Here is a 19,262-nt window from a genome sequence, read left to right on the forward strand (position 1 = left end):
AGTAATAGGATGAAATTTAATAGTGAGAAGTGTAAGGTCATGCATTTAGGGATTAATAACAAGAATTTTTGTTATAAACTAGGGACGCATTACTTGGAAGTAACAGAGGAGGAGAAGGACCTCGGAGTATTGGTCGATGACAGGATGACTATGAGCCACCAATGTGATATGGCCATGAAAAAAGCTAACGCAGTCTTGGGATGCATCAGGTGAGGTATTTCCAGTAGAGATAAGGAGGTGTTAGTACCATTATACAAGGCACTGGTGAGACCTCATCTGGAATACTGTGTGCAGTTCTGGTCTCCCATGTTTAAGAAGGATGAATTCAAACTGGAACAGGTACAGAGAAGGGCTACTAGGATGATCCGAGGAATGGAAAACCTATCTTATAAAAGGAGACTCAAGGAGCTTGGCTTGTTTAGCCTAACCAAAAGAAGGCTGAGGGGAGATATGATTGCTCTCTATAAATATATCAGAGGGATAAATACCGGAGAGGGAGAGGAATTATTTAAGCTCAGTACCAATGTGGACACAAGAACACATGGATATAAACTGGTCATCGGGAAGTTTAGACTTGAAATTAGAGGAAGGTTTCTAACCATCAGAGGAGTGAAGTTCTGGAACAGCCTTCCAAGGGAAGCAGTGGGGGCAAAAGACCTATCTGGCTTCAAGATTAAACTCGGTAAGTTTATGGAGGAGATGGATAACATGATTTTGGCAATTAATTGATCTTTAACTATTCATGGTAAATAGGCCCAATGGCCTGTGATGGGATGTTAGATGGGGTGGGATCTGAGTTACTACAGAGAATTCTTTCCTAGGTATCTGGCTGGTGAATCTTGCTCACATGCTCAGGGTTCAGCTGATCACCATATTTGGGGTCGGGAGGGAATTTTCCTCCAGGGCAGATTGGAAGAGACCCTGGGGGTTTTTCACTTTCCTCTGCAGCATGGGGCATGGGTCACTTGCTGGAGGATTCTCTGCACTTTGAAGTCTTTAAACCATGATTTGAGGACTTCAATAGCTCAGTCATAGGTGAGAGGTTTATTGCAGGAGTGGGTGGGTGAGATTCTGTGGCCTGCATTGTGCAGGAGGTCAGACTAGATAATCATAATTGTCCCTTCTGACCTTAATATCTATGAGTCTATGAGCCTGTGACAGACACAGGGGAGACAGTAACCTACCTCCCCAGCCATGTGACATCACTGGTAAGGCCAGGGACACCCTTTGGGAGGCAGAGATGCACTCTGTGCCAGCAAGTCTGGGCTGCAGCCAGAACTAAAGACTAAGTAGAAGCTCATCCACCTCCCCACCAGTTCAGCACTAAAAAGTAACCAGAGATGCTCAAAGAATATAAGTGTTAGTGATGCTGGGAGTGTGGCCACTGCAGGATGCTGAGGCTGGGGGTGTGGCATTGAAAGTGTGAGGGTGGGGGCATGGTCACTGAGGTTGAAGTTACAACACTTTAAAAAAACCACTCTCTGCCCCACCCTACCCACTGGGATTGGAACCGTTAAAGAGATTCCAGGCCAGTCCCACTGCCTAGTCCATATACTGGGGGCTGACTGCAGGACACAATAGTGCCTGGAGAGTCATCTGTCAGCCCTGGCACAATTGTGATAGCAAACACACAAATGTCACAGCATTGTAACACGGAAGCACTCCAACAGGGAGCAAGGTGTTCCTGCAATCAGACGATGATGGAACATGAATAGAGAGTGAGGCTCAACTTCTTCTCCAAAAGGCCTTTACAGAGACATAGACCACACCCAGCACCATCAGCCAGACACTGCTGGGGAGAAAGACTCCATTCTGAAGACAATAAATAGGCTGAAAGATACTGAAAGTCATGGAGTCTTGTACCCTCTTAGCACCAGTGTGACTCTTATCTGCAGTGGGCAGATTGCTGTTGCTCGTTAATGAAGCAAGTTAATGGTCAGACTCTAGACCAGTGGTTCCCAAACTTTAACAACCTGTGAACCCCTTTCACTAAAATGTCAAGTCTCACAAACACCCTCCTAAAAATGAATATTTCCAGGGATTTTCTCCTTTCATCACAGAATCATAGAATATCAGGGTTGGAAGGGACCTCAGGAGGTCATCTAGTCCAACCCCATGCTCAAAGCAGAACCAATCCCCAACTAAATCATCCCAGCCAGGGCTTTGTCAAGCCTGACCTTAAATACCACTAAGGAAGAAGATTCCACCACCTCCCTAGGTAACCCATTCCAGTGCTTCACCACCCTCCTAGTGAAAAAGTTTTTCCTAATATCCAATCTAAACCACCCCCACTGCAACTTAGCTATTATAGATTCATAGCTATTAAGGTCAGAAGGGACCATTATGATCATCTAGTCTGACCTCCTGCACAATGCAGGCTACAGAATCTCACCCACCCACTCCTGCAATAAACCTCTCACCTATGTCTGAGCTATTGAAGTCCTCAAACCATAGTTTAAAGACTTCAAGAAGCAGAGAATCCTCCAGCAAGTGCCCCATGCTACAGAGGAAGGCGAAAAACCTGCAGGGCCTCTTCCAATCTGCCCTGGAGGAAAATTCCTTCCCGACCCCAAATATGGCGATCAGCTGAACCCTGAGCATATGGGCAAGATTCACCAGCCAGATACCCAGGAAAGAATTCTCTGTAGTGACTCAGATCCCACCCCATTTAACATTCCATCACAGGCCATTGGGCCTATTTACGAGGAATATTTAAAGATCAGTTAATTGCCAAAATCATGTTATCCCATCATACCATCTCCTCCATAAACTTATCGAGTTTAATCTTAAAGCCAGATAGATCTTTTGCCCCTTGGAAGGCTATTCCAAAACTTCACTCCTCTGATGGTTAGAAACCTTCGTCTAATTTCAAGTCTAAACTTCCCGATGACCAGTTTATACCCATTTGTTCTTGTGTCCACATTGGTACTGAGCTTAAATAATTCCTCTCCCTCTCTGGTATTTATCCCTCTGATATATTTGTAGAGAGCAATCATATCTCCCCTCAGCCTTCTTTCAGTTTGGCTAAACAAGCCAAGCTCCTTGAGTCTCCTTTCATAAGACAGGTTTTCCATTCCTCGGATCATCCTAGTAGCCCTTCTCTGTACCTGTTCCAGTTTGAATTCATCCTTCTTAAACATGGGAGACCAGAACTGCACACAGTATTCCAGATGAGGTCTCACCAGTGCCTTGTATAACGGTACTAACACCTCCTTATCTCTACTGGAAATACCTCGCCTGATGCATCCCAAGACAGCATTAGCTTTTTTCATGGCCATATCACATTGGCGGCTCATAGTCATCCTGTGATCAACCAATACTCCAAGATCCTTCTCCTCCTCCATTACTTCTAACTGATGCGTCCCCAGCTTATAACTAAAATTCTTGTTATTAATTCCTAAATGCATGACCTTACATTGAGATCATTACTCCTTGTTCTGTCATCTGCTACCACTGAGAACAGTCTAGATCCATCCTCTTTGGAACCCCCTTTCAGGTAGTTGAAAGCAGCTATCAAATTCCCCCTCATTCTTCTCTTCTGCAGACTAAACAGTCCCAGTTCCCTCAGCCTCTCCTCATAAGTCATATGCTCCAGCCCCCTAATCATTTTTGTTGCCTTCCGCTGGACTCTTTCCAATTTTTCCACATCCTTCTTGTAGTGTGGGGCCCAAAACTGGACACAGTACTCCAGATGCGGCCTCACCAATGCCGAATAGAGGGGAATGATCACGCCCCTCAATCTGCTGGTAATGGTCCTACTTATACAGCCCAAAATCCTGTTAGCCTTCTTGGCAACAAGGGCACACTGTTGACTCATATCCAGCTTTTCATCCACTGTAACCCCTAGATCCTTTTCTGCAGAACTGCTGCCTAGCCATTTGGTCCCTAGTCTGTAGCAGTGCATGAGATTCTTCCGTCCTAAGTGCAGGACTCTGCACTTGTCCTTGATGAACCTCATCAGATTTCTTTTGGCCCAATCCTCTAATTTGTTTAGGTCCCTCTGTATCCTATCCCTACCCTTCAGCATATCTACCCTCCTCCCAGTTTAGTGTCATCTGCAAACTTGCTGAGGGTGCAGTCCACGGCATCCTCCAGATCATTAATGAAGATATTGAACAAAACCGGCCCCAGGACCGACCCTTGGGGCACTCCTCTTGATACCAGCTGCCAACTAGACATGGAGCCATTGATCACTTTACCTGAGTATAAATTATAAAAGCAGTGATCTTGGAAATATAAATTTTTATGACATGCTTGTTACACACTATTTATTATTAATTATTTATCATTACAGTATTTTTATTACATTATGAAAACGGCAACACTCTTCCAAGATCTCACTTTCGAAGCTTGTATCACTTTGAATAAGCCTATTATAAGACAAGGCTCCTATGTTTCATCAAGAAGTATCAGATATGAAACAGCATGAAGGTATTTAAGAAGCCAACTCAGAGAGTTCCTCCTACACAAGCATTCAGGTCTTGAACAGCCCAGGCAAACAACGAACGTTACAACAAAGCTTAAACCTGTTCTTCATAATAATTTAAAAAACAATACTAGCTGCCTATTTAATTTTAAAAACAGCAACAAATATCCGCCTCCCTTTCCATTTCTTATAAGGAGTCTTGAAGTTTAAATCTCCTCGGTGTGGTAGATACGCTTGCTTTGATCTGCTTAGCTCTTGGAAGTCCAGGGGCTCCAGGCTGCTGGCCCTGTGCTGCCCAGGGTCCCTAGGGACAGCTCTGTCCGCCATTAGGGAATTTTTTCCCAAGAACCCCCTGTAACATTTCGCAAACCCCCAGGGGTTCATGAAGCCCAGTTTGGGAACCACTGCTGTAGACGAACAGATTAATTTTGCGAAGTAACCCATGTTCATTGAAAGAGCAACTGTTGCGTAACATGAGCAGATCTCTGCACCAAGGGGAACCAAGACACGATGTCTGAAATATTGGTATGGAGGCTGCTCTCTTTCTGTCAGGATATGGTCACAAAGCGATGAGACCCTATGGCTGCAGGAGGATGTCAACTAACTGCCAGCTTGGACTTGGTTACACAAGCAGAGGATAATTTACTTCCTTGAAATACGATGTGAACCGAGACAAGGAAATCAACAAAAGGCCAATCTGGAAAGCCAGCAAAGTGAAGGAGAACTGCATCTGAACTTAACCATCCACTTTTAACCTCCCAGCTCTTGGCAACGGGAGACAGGCTTGGTAGGTTAGTGTTCTGGAATTTAACAGTGGGTAGTGACTGGAAGAAAATAGATCTGGTGCTCAGATTGAATAGCGGCAGTGCTAGGGTCAGCAAAGGCTGCCAGAAGGTCCTGGGCTCCTCTGTGTCTGTGTCTGATTCTTTTCTAGAAGGTCAGAGTGAGGCTTAGCCCTGGTCTATGCTTACAATTTACACTGATGAAGCCATGGCGCTCAGCGCTGTGAAAAATTCACACCCCTGAGCACGGAAGTTAAGCTACCTAGCCCCCTGTGTAGACAGAAGCATTCTTCCTTCAACCTAGTTACCGCTGCTCGGGGAGGTGGATTGCCTACACTGACAGAAGAAACCCTGCCATCGATGCAGGAAACGTCTACATGGCAGCGCTGCAGCGGTGCCATTATAGTGCCCATAGTGTAGACATACCCTAGGGAGCAGCTGAGCAGCACCTGTTGGGCAGGGAGATTTCAGGCTTGTTTGAAGGCATTATGGTCTGGCTCCAGATTAAAATGCTGTGCCTGCTGAGCCCTGCCTCCCTGCCAGTTCTTCAGGCAGCAGGATCTGCATTTAAGGAGCGAGTGCTCTCCAGGTGGCTGTGCAACAGGACTTCTTCTAGACAGGACAGAGAGGAGCCCTTTCCAAAGAGCCCTTCCCCAGCCCCCTGTCAACCAGGCTCACAACTCTGAGCAAGCCTAGTCTTTGTTATAGCTGCAAATGCAGCAGCGTCCCAAGGAAGGCCTGCCTTCCACATCGGCAAAGGGTACGTGCTTTCTCAGTGATCTCATTGGGAGGCAGGTGCCATTAGCTCACAGCCTCCGACAGAGGGAAGTGAGTGTGCTCCACTGACAGCCTTGGATTCCCAGGGTTCATGCAGCCGCTTATCTCCTCGGCTGTTAAAATAGTCACGCTTGTCAGCATGAAAAAGGAAACCACCAGCGAGAAGATCAGTCACAGGGGATTTTCAGTCCATCAAGTTGACCTTTACACAGTCAGAAAGACTCGAGATACTATTTTCTCTCATCTGCCACCCAATTACAACCATCCCAGGAGAGGAGAATCTAGGGCCCTGGCTTTCACTGCCCCCCTCCCCAGCGTGTGGCCCTGGGCTCCTGCTGCCCTGTACATCAGGTTAATGACAGAGCTGCTCCCAGCCCAGTGCCAGATACATTATACCACACTGCCCCTGGGGTACTGACACAGCACATGGGCAGTGCTGCCCCAGGCAGGATGGAAAGGGTCCCCAGACTGGCGGTGAATCAAAAATGAGCTGGATTCCTTGGCCACGTTCAGGACACAAAGCCACTTAACGCCAGCCCTTCTGGAGACACTGCACTGGATGGAAGCACCATTGGCCAGGTCTCTGCACACTTTGATGAATGTATTTTTAGGTTACATCTCTTCTCTAGTGCTCTAGGCACCTTCCAAGACAGTGATGGCAGTTGTGTGTGGAAGGGGAATGAGTTAGGCCCAAGGGTTTACAGAAGCCAGAAGAGACTGAGAGTGATGAATGGCTGGACACACTGATTTGGTGCAGGCACTGGATGGAGGGGTGGGGGTGGGGAGCAGGGTGTTTAACAGAGATTGTTAGGAAGCTCTGTAGGTGAAGGGAGAGTCACTGCTGATTATGAGGTGATGGAGCGGAGCCAGGTATAACCGTCAGCACACAGTGAACCAAGAGTGCAGCAAACAGGAGGCCTCCTGAGAAAAAAGGAGGCAGGTTCCAACAAAAGGAGAATATAGCTCTCAGAGCGGCATCAGGAGAGACAGGCAAGGAACTAAGGCTGTGCAATGAGAATGTGCAGCACGGGCCCAAGAAACCTAGGGATGGCATCAGCGTGACAGGCAGTCGATGGCTAGTGGGAGCCCAGTGTTCTGCCGCCAAGAAATCCTATCTCTAGCATTCAGCCTAGTTTGGGTTTTAGTCAATAGGCCTTCAGTAAACAACCCAGGGATGGAGCCAGCCAGAGAGAAACAGGCTGGAGTGTGCACGGTTAATCGAAACCAGACTGCAAAATCCTTTCTCCTTGGGCTGAGTAAAGGCTCCAAGCATGTCACTGAAACCTCAGCCTGGTTTAACACACAGCAGAAAAGACCTGCTCCCCAAGTGAAGAAACTCTGACCCAGCTGCTGAAACCACTGCCAGCAGAAAAGCAGACAGCTCAGCCTTAGCAATGGGCTCCAGAGGGAAAGCACACAAGTGACTGCATCCCTAGGAGCAGGCAGACTGCTAGGTACGGGGCGAGGGAATGAGTCCATTTCTTGGAGCCAGTGGACAATCGCAAGGCCCAAGAGACTCTGCGACAGTTGAGAATAGGAATCTCTAAAGCTGCCCAAAGGGTGTTGGGCTAAAGAGTCCTGCTCTCCAGATGTGTTGTTTCCAGACGATCTGTGACAGACAGCTTCCCCATGAGTCACAACATTCCCCATGGCCCCAGCAAGGGGTGCTGTGTTGCTGGAGGTGCTGTCATCGAGGCGAGCTGTGACCAAGATCCCGCCTTGGACTGTTAGCCTTGGTGGCTGGGGTAACTTTCAGCTCGGGTAACTCCACTCTACTTTACTAGCTGTTCCAACTAGATACAAGATTCTTCTGCATTTAATGTGCTAACTGGTTGTGTTGTGTTGCTGTGCACTGTGAACCAGCTGCTGCAGCCCATCCAGCCACCCCTGAGTGATGGGCAAAGGGAGACCTCCAGAGAGCAAGTCAGGAATGTGTCTCAAGCCTGTTGGGATTCCTCTGGCCGAGAAGCATTATGAAACTGAAATCATGTGTAAGCCTCAGCTCCTTCCCCACTTCCAGCCATGCCCATGTGCATCGCCACGGTGAGAGCGGTGTCCATGGCAGATTGTGCCACTTCAGTAGAACTAGGTCCTTCTGGAGGCTTCATCAAATCTTTTAAATCTCTTTTCTCTGCATCATCCCTGATCTGACTGTGGTGAGGCCAGCCAGAGTTTGGTTTCCAAGAGGGTTCCAATTGCTTTTACAATGCCTAAGGGTGCAGCGGGGAGAATGGCATGCGGCTTGCAATACCATTCCATAGATCTAATGACTGTGGCTCCAGCTGGGGGAGCTGCCAGCCATTTGCCAGCTATGCCTAACACGGTGGGAGGTCCATATGGGGAACATTGCAGACGCCAAGCCAGACACTACAGGATCCAACTTTCCAGCACATTCAGATTCTTCTCTAGGACAAAACCTTGAAAAATGTGGGAGAAATACAAATAAAATGATGGCCTTCAAAGAACGGTATCTTAATGAAGTTAAAACCTCCTCCCGGGTGGGGTCGGCGGGGAGAAAGAGAGCAGCAGGAGTGAACCCTACTGGGCAGGGAGTTTGCAGGACTGCTGGATCTGGGCCCATTGCTAGGCTGACCTCTGGCTATCCTGTGGGAGAAGGGAAGGGGCAGAGTCTGAAAGGGCCTGCTTTACTAGTTTACTGCTCCAGCCAGAAACTCTTGAAAGCTTGTTTGGGAGGGGCAGAAGGGAAGTGGTTTCTCCCAGCCATTTAGTCAGTGCAAAAGACGGTACACAACACCTGGACAAATCCAGCAGCACCCCATCCTCGCAGGGATGCTCACTCCCACAGAGCTAACCAGGCTCTGCGGAAAAGTGATGGGTGCTATTTCTATCTTGCTAAGCTTCCCACTCTGTGGCCCCATCCTAGAGAAGGCGAAGCAGTGTTCTGAGCCTCTGCTGGTGGGGACAATGCCTGAAACAGGCAGCACCAAGGGCGTTAGGGTAGGGTTTCTGACAGACTGAGAATGGCCCTGGGAGGCAAAACCCACAGGAAATGCAGTGGGGCTGGGAAAAGAGGTATGTGTGTGTGCAGGGGGGCGGAGGGGGGGTCCATCTGCTTGGAGAAGCTTTCGGGACTTTAATTTCTGTTCTCTTGGAGTTTCTATCACCGAGCACTTTGGGGAATTGGCCTCTGTGTTAGTTTCTGCTGTGTCTTATGGTGTAGCAAACACCTTAGCTGTAGGGAAAACCTCTCAATTTCTGTTCTCCTTTATCCCTCGGCTTCTGTAGTGGGCAAGGGACACTGCGCTGAGGCCACAGGGTTAGTGGCCAAACTCATGCCCTGCCTGGGTTTGCCTCTGTTGGTAACTTAAGAGTAAGATATAACCCTCAGCTAAAGCCATCTTCTTCGCCTCACTTTCTCCTCTTTGCAGCACTCCCTGGCCCTCGTACCCCACAGAGGCACTCCAACCCCAAGCTGGAAGCTAACCACGAGTCATCTAGACTGGTGAGTCAGCAGAAATAACACTGCATTGCTGTGAATGGTCCTAACACTCCACCTCCTGTCACAGGCCTCTTGACCTCATGCTGGGATGCTGACAACATCACTGTAACTCAGCTTCTTCTCCAACACGACACAAACATCAGCCTGGCTCTCACCCTCCGCACTCCTTTGATACTGCTTTCCCCACAGGTGTTGACCTCTTCCCAGCCAAATCCCAGGGCCTCCAATCTAACATCCTCCTCCTCAGCTACTTCTGACCCTGCCAGTCGCACATCCTCTTTTCTGCAGTCTTGCCCTCCCTTGGCTTTCATGCCTCAGTTCACTCCAGCCTCTCTGGTCATTCCTTCAGCAACTGTTCCAGGGGATCCTCCTTCCTGCCTCCCACTCTGCAAGTGGCTCCCACTGGGCTCCATGCTTGGCCCCATCCTCTGATCCCTTCACACCCTCTCTCTAGATCATCTCATCCACTCACACAGCTTTAATTACCCTCCGTACACCAGTGACTCACAGATCTACCTCACCCCTCCTGACATATCTCCTGACCCCCACCCAATCCCATGTTTCAGCCTGTCTCCAACTTCTCTTTCTGGATGTCTTACCACCAACTTAACGTGGGCAAAAGCCGCTCCCTGAGCACTCTGCCACACCTCAGCCCTCCTCTTCCAAATCCCTTCTCAAACACACCTCTTCCAGGAGGCATAGAAATCCATGTCCCCCCAACAGAGAGTGGACAAACCAGGCAACTGAAAATCACACATGCAAATGAAAGCTGTGGGGCTGATACCCTGCCTGGAGTAAAATACACCCCACCTGGGCACATCCCAGCCCCAGCCTCCACTGGACACAGATGTGGCATATGAAATGCCCCTACCACTGCTGATGCTAGGTGAATGAAGAACGGGCAGGACGGGCATGGCGGGTGAGTTCAGAGAGCTGTCGGCCTTGGTTCCATCCGATTCTCTGATGTTTCCCACACACTAATGTGTACCTAATATAAAAGCTGCAAGTCAGCAGAGACGTCCGGCTGTCTCCAGACTCAACTAATAATCCAGTGTCTCAGGCAGCAAGTCAATCCAAACAAGTTCTTCATTTGTCTAGCTCTCGCCTGGCTGCCCTGCCGTACATTTGTAAGTGTTTACGCTGAGCTAATTTCTGCCATTTCCGTCTCTGGTTGCTGGAATGCTTGAAATTCCAAGAGCTGTCGAGACTGGGTTCTGGTGCACAGCTCCCCAGGACAGGAGGGCACAGAGGGGAGCTTTCTTGGAAATCCCCAGTGCCAGAGGAAAGCGGTATGTGAGCAGGATGCACCGTTGCTGCGCAAGTGGTTGACCGGGTCAATGAGCTACAGCCCAACAACATGAACAATGTGCAGGGCCCAGGTCTGAGTCTGAAAGAAACAGCTGGGCTCTGAACATGGGATGTGGAGTCTCTGCTGGTGGGCACAATGCAGAGTGATACACCCCAAGCATCAGGTAGAAGGCCTCTTTATACCAGCACCTTGGGTGGAGAAAGGAGCATCCATAGATGCTGAGAGCCCTGAGGAGAGGAGGCATGGAGCAAAGCTGGGGGTGAAGAGAGGTTATAGCACTTGGTGCCTCCAGGAGAGAGATGAGAATGTGGAAGAGGAACCTGTGCCCCTGTCCCATTTCTGTCTGACCTCTGGCATCAGATGCTGAGAGCACGTTCCAGGGAAAAGCACATCAGCAATTCAGTGGCACTGCCCTCATTCAGAGCAGTGCAACCTTCCCGCTGCACCAGCCCCAGCACATGGCAGCTGTCTGGTTGTTCTCACACCGTGTGGTCTCCACCACGTAGGGCCGTTTAAGGAGCAGCAAAGCAAAGATGGATTCAACAGAGATAGAGACTTGCACAGAATTAGAGAGAAAAATGGAAGCTCTGGGCCTCTCCAGCTAACCTGAATTTCTGCCAATGTATACAAGGGCCTGTTGGCCTTCAAGGGGAGACCGTAGCCCAAAGCCAGGGACTGAGGCCGGGATTTCCTGGTGGCATGGGAAGGAAGAACATGGGGGATACATTCTTTGCTGTCGACTTTCACGTCCACATGGAATTAATCTGATGAAAGCCAGACAGGCATCCATCTGTCTGAGCTCAATCAACAGACAAACAGCCATCTGAACCAATGTCACGCTCCCCTGAGCCCAGCTGCTACAGGGACATAGTGTGGCAAGCCGTGGAATCGGGAGCCACTGGGAGTTAATGGTTATTTCTAACAAGCTAGTGCCCTCCCCAGCTATCTGCTAAGAGCACAGATGGAGATTTTGTGTTTGCAGGGGTGAAGCCTGCTTCCTATGGGATGTCTGTCTGGTCCCTGCTGCCACTGATGGCCACGATTTCCCATGCAGGGATCAGGGGCACTCTGTGCCCCCCTGAGTGAAAAACTCAACACACATTAGTAACCTGGGATTCTCTCACTGACATTCACCTGCCATGCACAGTAGAAGAGCGGCACCCAATCCAGCCGTGAGGGTCCCTTGAAAGTCTATGGAATTTGTGTCCCCCTAGCCCATGCAGTTCTCTGAGATCCAGGGGTGTAAATTGGGGGGGGGTGGGGGGAGCTGCTGGGCCTCACGCTTGTAGAATTCATTGGTATGGGATACCCAGCGCCTGGCAAGGGGCAGGGAGGTGGGAAGTTCTTACAGCCTTCGGTAGCCCAATGAAGATGCCACTTGCAGCCCTGCTCTCAATAAAGGGAGCAGAGAGAAAGGGGAAATGGAGGATGTGCACAGAGAACATGGGGATGGGAAGGGTGTGAAGACAGCAATTATGGAGTGTAACAGGGTCAGGCCAGATAGCTACAGAAGAGTAATAGAAGGCAGATATATTAGCCCCAGGTTAAGTAGGTCCCTTTCCCCTGGGTAAGGTAACAGGGAAGGTTCCAGAACAATCAGGAACTTTCTGGAAACAATTAAGGCAGACAGGCTGATTAGAACAGCAGCCAATCAAGAAGCTTCTAGAATCAATTAAGTCAGGCAGGCTAATCAGGGCACCTGCATTTAAAAAGGAGCTCACTTCAGTTTGTGGTGCGCGTGTGAGGAGCTGGGAGCAAGAGTTGCAAGAAGCTGAGAGTGAGAAGGTGTACTACTGGAAGACTGAGAAGTACAAGCATTATCAGACATCAGGAGGAAGGTCCTGTTGTGAGAATAAAGAAGGTGTTGGGAGGAGGCCATGGGGAAGTAGCCCAGGGAGTTGTAGCTGTCATGCAGCTGTTACAGGAGCCACTGTAGACAGCTGCAGTCCACAGGGCCCCGGGCCCAGGTTCCCTCCATCTCCCCAACTCCCTACTTGATACCGGGGGCGTTGACCTGGACTGTGGGTTCCACCAGAAAGGAAGGTCTCTGGCCTGTTCCCCGATCCACTAGGTGGATCAGCAGAGACTGTGGGGATTGTTCTTCTTCCTTTTCCCCATGTTTGCCAGTGATGAGGCTAACTGAGTGAATGGCAGATTTGAGCCATAAAAGTGGCCAAACTGAGGGCTGCCATGAACCTCTGAGGCGAGCAAATCCGCCAATAAGTGCAGGACCCACCAAGGCAGAGGAGGAACTTTGTCACAGAAGATAAAGGTCAGAGGATTACTAGAAACCAAATACGGGGGCTGGGGAGGGGAGAAAGTGTGTGCGTAGAATGCCTTTATGGTGTATTTCCCTGTTTGTACTGAACCCATCAACCATGCGATCCCTCACATAGTCACATGCTCATGCTCATCCCTTGGAGCAGACCGGGGCCAGCAGAGAGAAACAGGCAGCAAGAAGCGGGGCCACAGCAGAGTCCCAAAGGGCAAGAGGGTCACAGCAACTCAGAGCACCTCATTTTAACATTGGTGCCAAGATGCTGAGGCCCTAGTCCACATTTCAGGGAACACGGCTCCAGCTAGCATGGCCCATGACTGAGGAGAAACCAGTCCAGCATCTCAGACAAATGTCATCCCAGCAACAGGCAGCAAAGGGAAGACAGAAAGATCTAAATGACTATGTAAATGCACGCAAGCAGGAGGTGGGTCTGACTCAAGGCACTACCTGAAGGTGCCAATAATCCTGTTCCATGTAACTGTTCCCCTTTACTCCTGTCGTCCAGCTCTCAGGGGTCTATTTCTGCTAGTCCCCATGGTGAGGGAAGGAGGGAGGGGAGGTGTAGGTGCTCTGATACTACAGTGCCAAGCATGGACAGACAGACAAGGTGAAGAGATGGGAGGCAGGCGAGAGCCCCATGTCTGGCTGAGGCAAGCAGGCGTGAGCTCAGCAGCACCGTGCCCACTGCACTCCGCAGAGCAGCGGGCATAGGACAGAATTCCCTGCACTCAAAGGACTATCCCACAGCCAGCTCCCCTTTCCCACCAAATACCAGAGAACATCCTTTTCTCCCAGCTCCCCACACTAGGTACCCCAGGGCTGTTCTAGTCTGGCTTCAGCCCTGCCAATAAGCCCACCCCCTCTCAGCACACCCTCTCTGACCTCAGTTCCACGACACTCAGGACTGCTCACACCACACTGGCCTGGCCATCTCCACCACCAGGCTTCCATTCCTTTCTCTGTCTGTAGGGCTGATGGTGCCTGGGGGCTGCCTGCTGCAGATCACTGTGATGCGGGGAATGAAGTCTGCCTGCCCAGAAGCAGGGGGGATCTCTTATGGGGGCTCTGAACAGAGGCTGATCTAATCCTAATAAGGAATCCCAGGGCACAGGCTCCCTGCTCTCGTAAAGCCACGGTGGGAGAGCTGCAGCCTGACGCACAACATGCTAAGAGCAGGGACTTAGCACCTGTGACTCCAATGCTGGCATCGCACTTCACTGAGCCTGGAGAGAGGGTGTCCCTGCCATCCAGCGAGGCTCATGCAGGGCATAGGTGGAGAGGGCTGTAGAGACTCCAGCAGCCCCGGACGATCTCCCCTGGCAAGCTCTCTAGCTGGTTAACCACGGCTGGGATGGAAGGAGCCTGGGAGGCAGGGGCAGAACCGGCTGGCTGCACACAGGTTTGAGTGGTTACTGGCAGCGGCTATTTGGTCACATGAGACTCCCCTTTCCAATGCAATAATCCTCTCCCCAGACTGCACACCGGCTTATGCACTCACCCTACTATGGGACTGAAACCTGACCTCCACTCAGGGAGTGCCAGGACCATCTTAGTGGCCCTGTACCTGCCAAGGGGGATGACACCGGGCCCTGTCCTGCTGGTGGGTGGGGAGCACTGGGCCCCATCATGCCAAAAGGGGAGAGGCAAGCCCCAGGCCCTGTCCCACTAAGGATGTGGGAGAGGGGCAAGCACCAGACCCCATCCACCATCCCACAAGCAGCATGGGGGCACAACACTAAGCCCATCTTGCCAAGCTGCGAAGACTACCTGCTGGTAACTCCATGTTCTCACAGAGAGGGGGCTGAAGAGCTCAGCACTCTCTCCAAGGCTAGAGACTATTTCACCCTTACTGGCATCACTCCTCCCATCCTGGAGCACATCCCACCCCACTGGCCTTCCCGGGGGCTCAGCTTCCTGCCCCATCTCAGGCTGGAGCCCACAGATGTGTCTGCCCACAAGGAGGGAAGCAGGGCAGCAGTCCTGAACAGTGCAGGAGTCACCTAGTCCATGGGAAACTCCCTCTCCTTCCCCAGGATGGGGGGTCCTTCCCAGAAACCCTAGCACCCCAAGGAATGAGCCCCATAGTGAGGGCCCAAGGTCCTAGCCAAGTGGCTGAGGATTCCCCTATAGCTGTGCTGGGTCAGTCTGCTCAGCTCTTGGGAGCAGAAAAACCTGAGCTGGATTCTTGTGTCCCTGGAATGGACTCCAAGCACACTCCTGCCAATTGTTTGATGTAGTGTTATTTCCAGAGCCCCTGCCAAGCCCGCGCTGGACCTAGAGCAGGCCCGTAACTCTATCAGCTGAGTCTGCAGCCTCCTCGGCTAATCTAGGGCTGCACCTCCTAAAACCTCGGCCGTTGTTTTCCTGTTTCGCCCTCCTAATGTATCTGGCACGCAGCAAGCCACTGGCTGCATTGAACTTTTACAGAGGCGGTTTGTGGGGAAAGTGTTGGGCTCCAAGCCAGCGCTCAAACCAAACCGCTCCTCCCAGCGCATGGGCTGAGGCTGGAGAGGACAAGCATCAACCAAGACACCACGTTAGATGCACCCTCCTTCCCAGAGGCCTTCAGCAAAGGACACCTACATTCCAAGAGGCCTGAAATGAGAGAGGCCTTGTGCTTACTCAGCTGATTGGAGCAGCCCTCTGTTCTCTCTGGATCCCCCTACCTTCTTTAGCGTATGTGGAGAAAGATCAGCTCTGGGGACTGAGAAGCCATGGACTGTCCCCATTAAAGTTTCCCTTGCAGCAGCACTTACCTGGTCTCGGGGGGCATGGGATGCACCGGTTCACCCCCCAGAAGAGCCCTACACTGCCACAGCAATCCTCAAACTTGGCCAGGCCCGCCAGTGGGTTAGCACACTGAAAGGGAGGAGGAGAGGAGGCATCAGGATTCTCAGAGTGGGACTATGCCATGCACCATTCCCAGCCCCTCCACCCTTCCAGGGCAAGGGTGTCCAAGGGAGGGCAGTGTGGGAGGCAGTGTAGTATGAAGGGGGCAAGGAGGAGGAATAAAGCCCTGGCTCACTGCAGAGGAGGGGAGCAGAGCCAGCACAGGGGATGACTGCCTTGTGCTAGACACTAACACAGCCGTCACAGCAAAGCTCCCTGCAGGGACAGAGCGGGGCCAGGGACACAGTTTAAGACAGTAAACAGTCTAACAGACAGAAAAACACGAGCCTCCCTGGGACTGCCCCCTTGGAGGAGCTGGGGGTGCTAGACAGACCAGAGCATGACCCAGAGATGATCACCCAGCAAAGCCCGGGATAAGGCCAGTGAGCCACCCGGGGATTACCCATCGAGATGGGTGCACAGCTCCAGCCCACATGGGGAGCTTGTGGTAAAATGCTTTTGTTTGCTTAATGATTCTCTTTCCCCCTCTGGATTACAGGCTTCCCCACTAGAGCTGAGATGTCGCGGCCCACAGGCCAAATCTGGCCCCCATCCATCTGACACATGGCCACATGCCCAGTGCTCACATTCCAATCACCTTTGCTTCAGACCCAGACAGAAGAGACAAATGCTTCCTGCCTGGGCTCCTTGCCGTCACCCAGGCTGCTCAGCCACAGCTCCAGTTAAACAAGGCACGTTCCCAGCAAGCGTGGCCCCTCTTCCCACTGCAGAGCTCCCCTCCGCAGATTTATGGGTCGCAGGAGAGCACCATCGTATCTCTTACGGGGCCTCCTTTAACTTGGCCCCTCGGAGGGAGAGTCCCCTGGGACTGAGGTTGGGTTTAGAGAGCTCTCCATCTTCACATAGCTGAATGGGGCTTTTCCAGCCCTGTATTCACATGTCAAATGTTTGGGGCCTGATCTCATTTATTTTTGCTTTAGGAAATTGCTGAGAATTAAATCCAGCTAAAAATGTCTTGGATGGAAAAGAGCAAATGATGGGAAAGGTCCCAGGAATAGATTGAGAGCAAGGGCTGTATTCATGGTGTTGGGGGAGAAGGAAGAGTCCTGGTCCATCAGACTATAGGTCTCGCTCAGAGCTCAGCCCTGGGAATTCACAGGTGTTAGACTGGGGGCCAGAAATCTCCAACAGGGAAAGGTAAAATAATAAAATCCAGGCAGTGCAGGAGAAGGGCTAGGCAACTCGCCAGGAGCATTTGCTTCCCTAGATCTGACCAAGATGCACAGGAAGGTAACTGGTTTCAGAGTAGCAGCCGTGTTAGTCTGTATTCGCAAAAAGAAAAGGAGTACTTGTGGCACCTTAGAAACTAACCAGTTTATGTGAGCATAAGCTTTCGTGAGCTGAGCTGTAGCTCACGAAAGCTTATGCTCAAATAAACTGGTTAGTCTCTAAGGTGCCACTAGTACTCCTTTTCTTTTTAGGAAGGTAACTGTCCATAAAAATCAGACTTTCACTTACTGTGTGAGGTTGAGGGGAACTTTCCTACATTTCCTACCCAGGAATCAGAGTCTTGCTGTAAATGTTTCTATAAATAGGGCACCTATTCAAAGGAGACTGTATGTGAGAGGTGTCAGGGTTGAGCAACACAGGCACAGGGCGTGACGGGGTCCAGGCGGCGACCCCAGGTCCCACTGGCATGCCCTCTTTCTCCGTCTTTGGGTCACATGCATCCACTACATCACTGCAGCTGCACCCACAGCACACGGATGCAGCACCTGCACCTCTCAAAGGCACTGCACTCTGCACGCACAGCCTGCATGCCAGCACGCCGCATATGCACTCCGCCACATGGACTGCACTCATGTTCACACACCCTCACGGCTCCACACACCCCCTCCCCCAAAGCAGGACAGGTGCAGCCCTTACCTGTCCATGCAGTGTCTCCCGGAAACACCTCCCCATAAGCTCCGGGGGCCGCTGCTGCTGGCCGCTCTCTCTGGTGATGCTGTTGCTGTTCCCATTGCTGTAGCTGTACTGTAGCCCAGTAGGTAGCTGAGACATGAGTACAGCCTCCACACTGTTCTCCTCCGATTGGCCCGAGTCGCCCCTCACCCTGGCCACCTGGTGGATCTGCACAATGGCCTCTGGTGGGTGGTTGATGTGGACGTTCACCAGGGAAGGGTTTAAGGAAGCTGGAAGATGAGTTTAGACCAACACTGACAATTCAGCTACGCTTGCCCAGGTGACCTACTTGGCACTGGGAGCAGCTCCTCGTTTGCCAGTGTGTCACTGTGGAGGGGACACTGACTGCTGGGGCCACTCTGGGACGACCGCATGGGGAAATCCAGAGAAAACCTGTGTCATGAAGGAAAACGTCTGCCTAGTCTCCCAGCTGGGCAAACCCCGAAGAGCCTTCCTGCGCAACCTGAGACAAGCTCGTCAAGAACCCACAGGACGGTGCTTTAGTGCAACACTCTGGGTTAATGCCACGCTACGGTGGGGGTGGGGGTTAAATGCACGAGCCAGGAGAGTCCAGTGTTCCCGTGGCAGCCTTCATGCAGACCACACTTAGAGGCACATGCCCAGCTCCCACTGGTTTCAGCCTTGTGGCTGCGTCCATGGCACTGTGATCACCTGAACTCTGATACTCCCTGACAGCCGTGCATTGAAATTCCTACCCTGAGCATTGCCTCAACAGAGCAGTGGCGTTTAATTCCTGTGGGTGCTTCTCACAGCGTGGAAAAGGCACAACACTCAGGTCCTGCTGCCTCTGGGTGGCTGAGGCCTTGTACACGCGGGACTTGCTCATCTGCACGCTCTCTCACACGGCCTTGACACCATGTGCTCGCAACAAGCTCCCACATGCACATTCGAGCGCTTGCACCCCTTCCTGGGCCCTCCCAAAGAGCCCACGTTCTAATAACTGACTGGTCCAGAGAGAAGAGGGTGAAGCCACTGGAATACCAAGATACCTGGACCTGCTCAGAAGTGTGTTCTCACTCGTGGGCGAGAGAGAGACCTGAAGGGTTTGGCAGCAAGGTGGGGAGGTCATGGGCTTCCTGGGAGAAAACTGACACCAGGCTTGAGGGAAGGGCAGGCACAATATTTTAATCTAATAACAATCACTCCATCCCATACTTCACGTGTGGAATGTGGGGTGAGTGCGAGGGAGGGGGCTGTCCAAAGTGCACAGAGTGTGTCAGGGTTAAGGGATCCACTGTCACTGGGACCAACCCCTTACCTCCTTCCTCCACTGACTCCAGAGCTAGCCCCACTGCTTCCCCCGCTATTATCTCCCAGACCAGAGACCTTCCTCCCCTTCCCCATGAATTCCACACACCCCTGTCCAGAAATGTTCTAGTCTCCAGGGCACAAGCAGC

General features: G+C 51.3%; 1 protein-coding gene across 2 annotated transcripts in view; it reads right to left on the reverse strand.

Moving 5' to 3' along the window:
• The window catches only part of LTBP2 (latent transforming growth factor beta binding protein 2), a 126,206-nt gene that overhangs the window by 52,080 nt on the left and 54,864 nt on the right, over positions 1 to 19,262 (reverse strand). For both annotated transcript variants that reach the window (XM_073349171.2, XM_073349170.2), the window contains exons 7-8: positions 17,809 to 18,074; positions 15,789 to 15,891 (exon numbers count right to left, since the gene is read on the reverse strand). In XM_073349171.2, coding sequence (XP_073205272.1) covers positions 15,789 to 15,891; positions 17,809 to 18,074 — 369 coding nt within the window. The remainder of the gene's footprint in view (positions 1 to 15,788; positions 15,892 to 17,808; positions 18,075 to 19,262) is intronic.

Source organism: Lepidochelys kempii, chromosome 6 (genome assembly GCF_965140285.1).
Source record: "Lepidochelys kempii isolate rLepKem1 chromosome 6, rLepKem1.hap1, whole genome shotgun sequence".
NCBI classification, from domain to species: Eukaryota; Metazoa; Chordata; order Testudines; family Cheloniidae; genus Lepidochelys; species Lepidochelys kempii.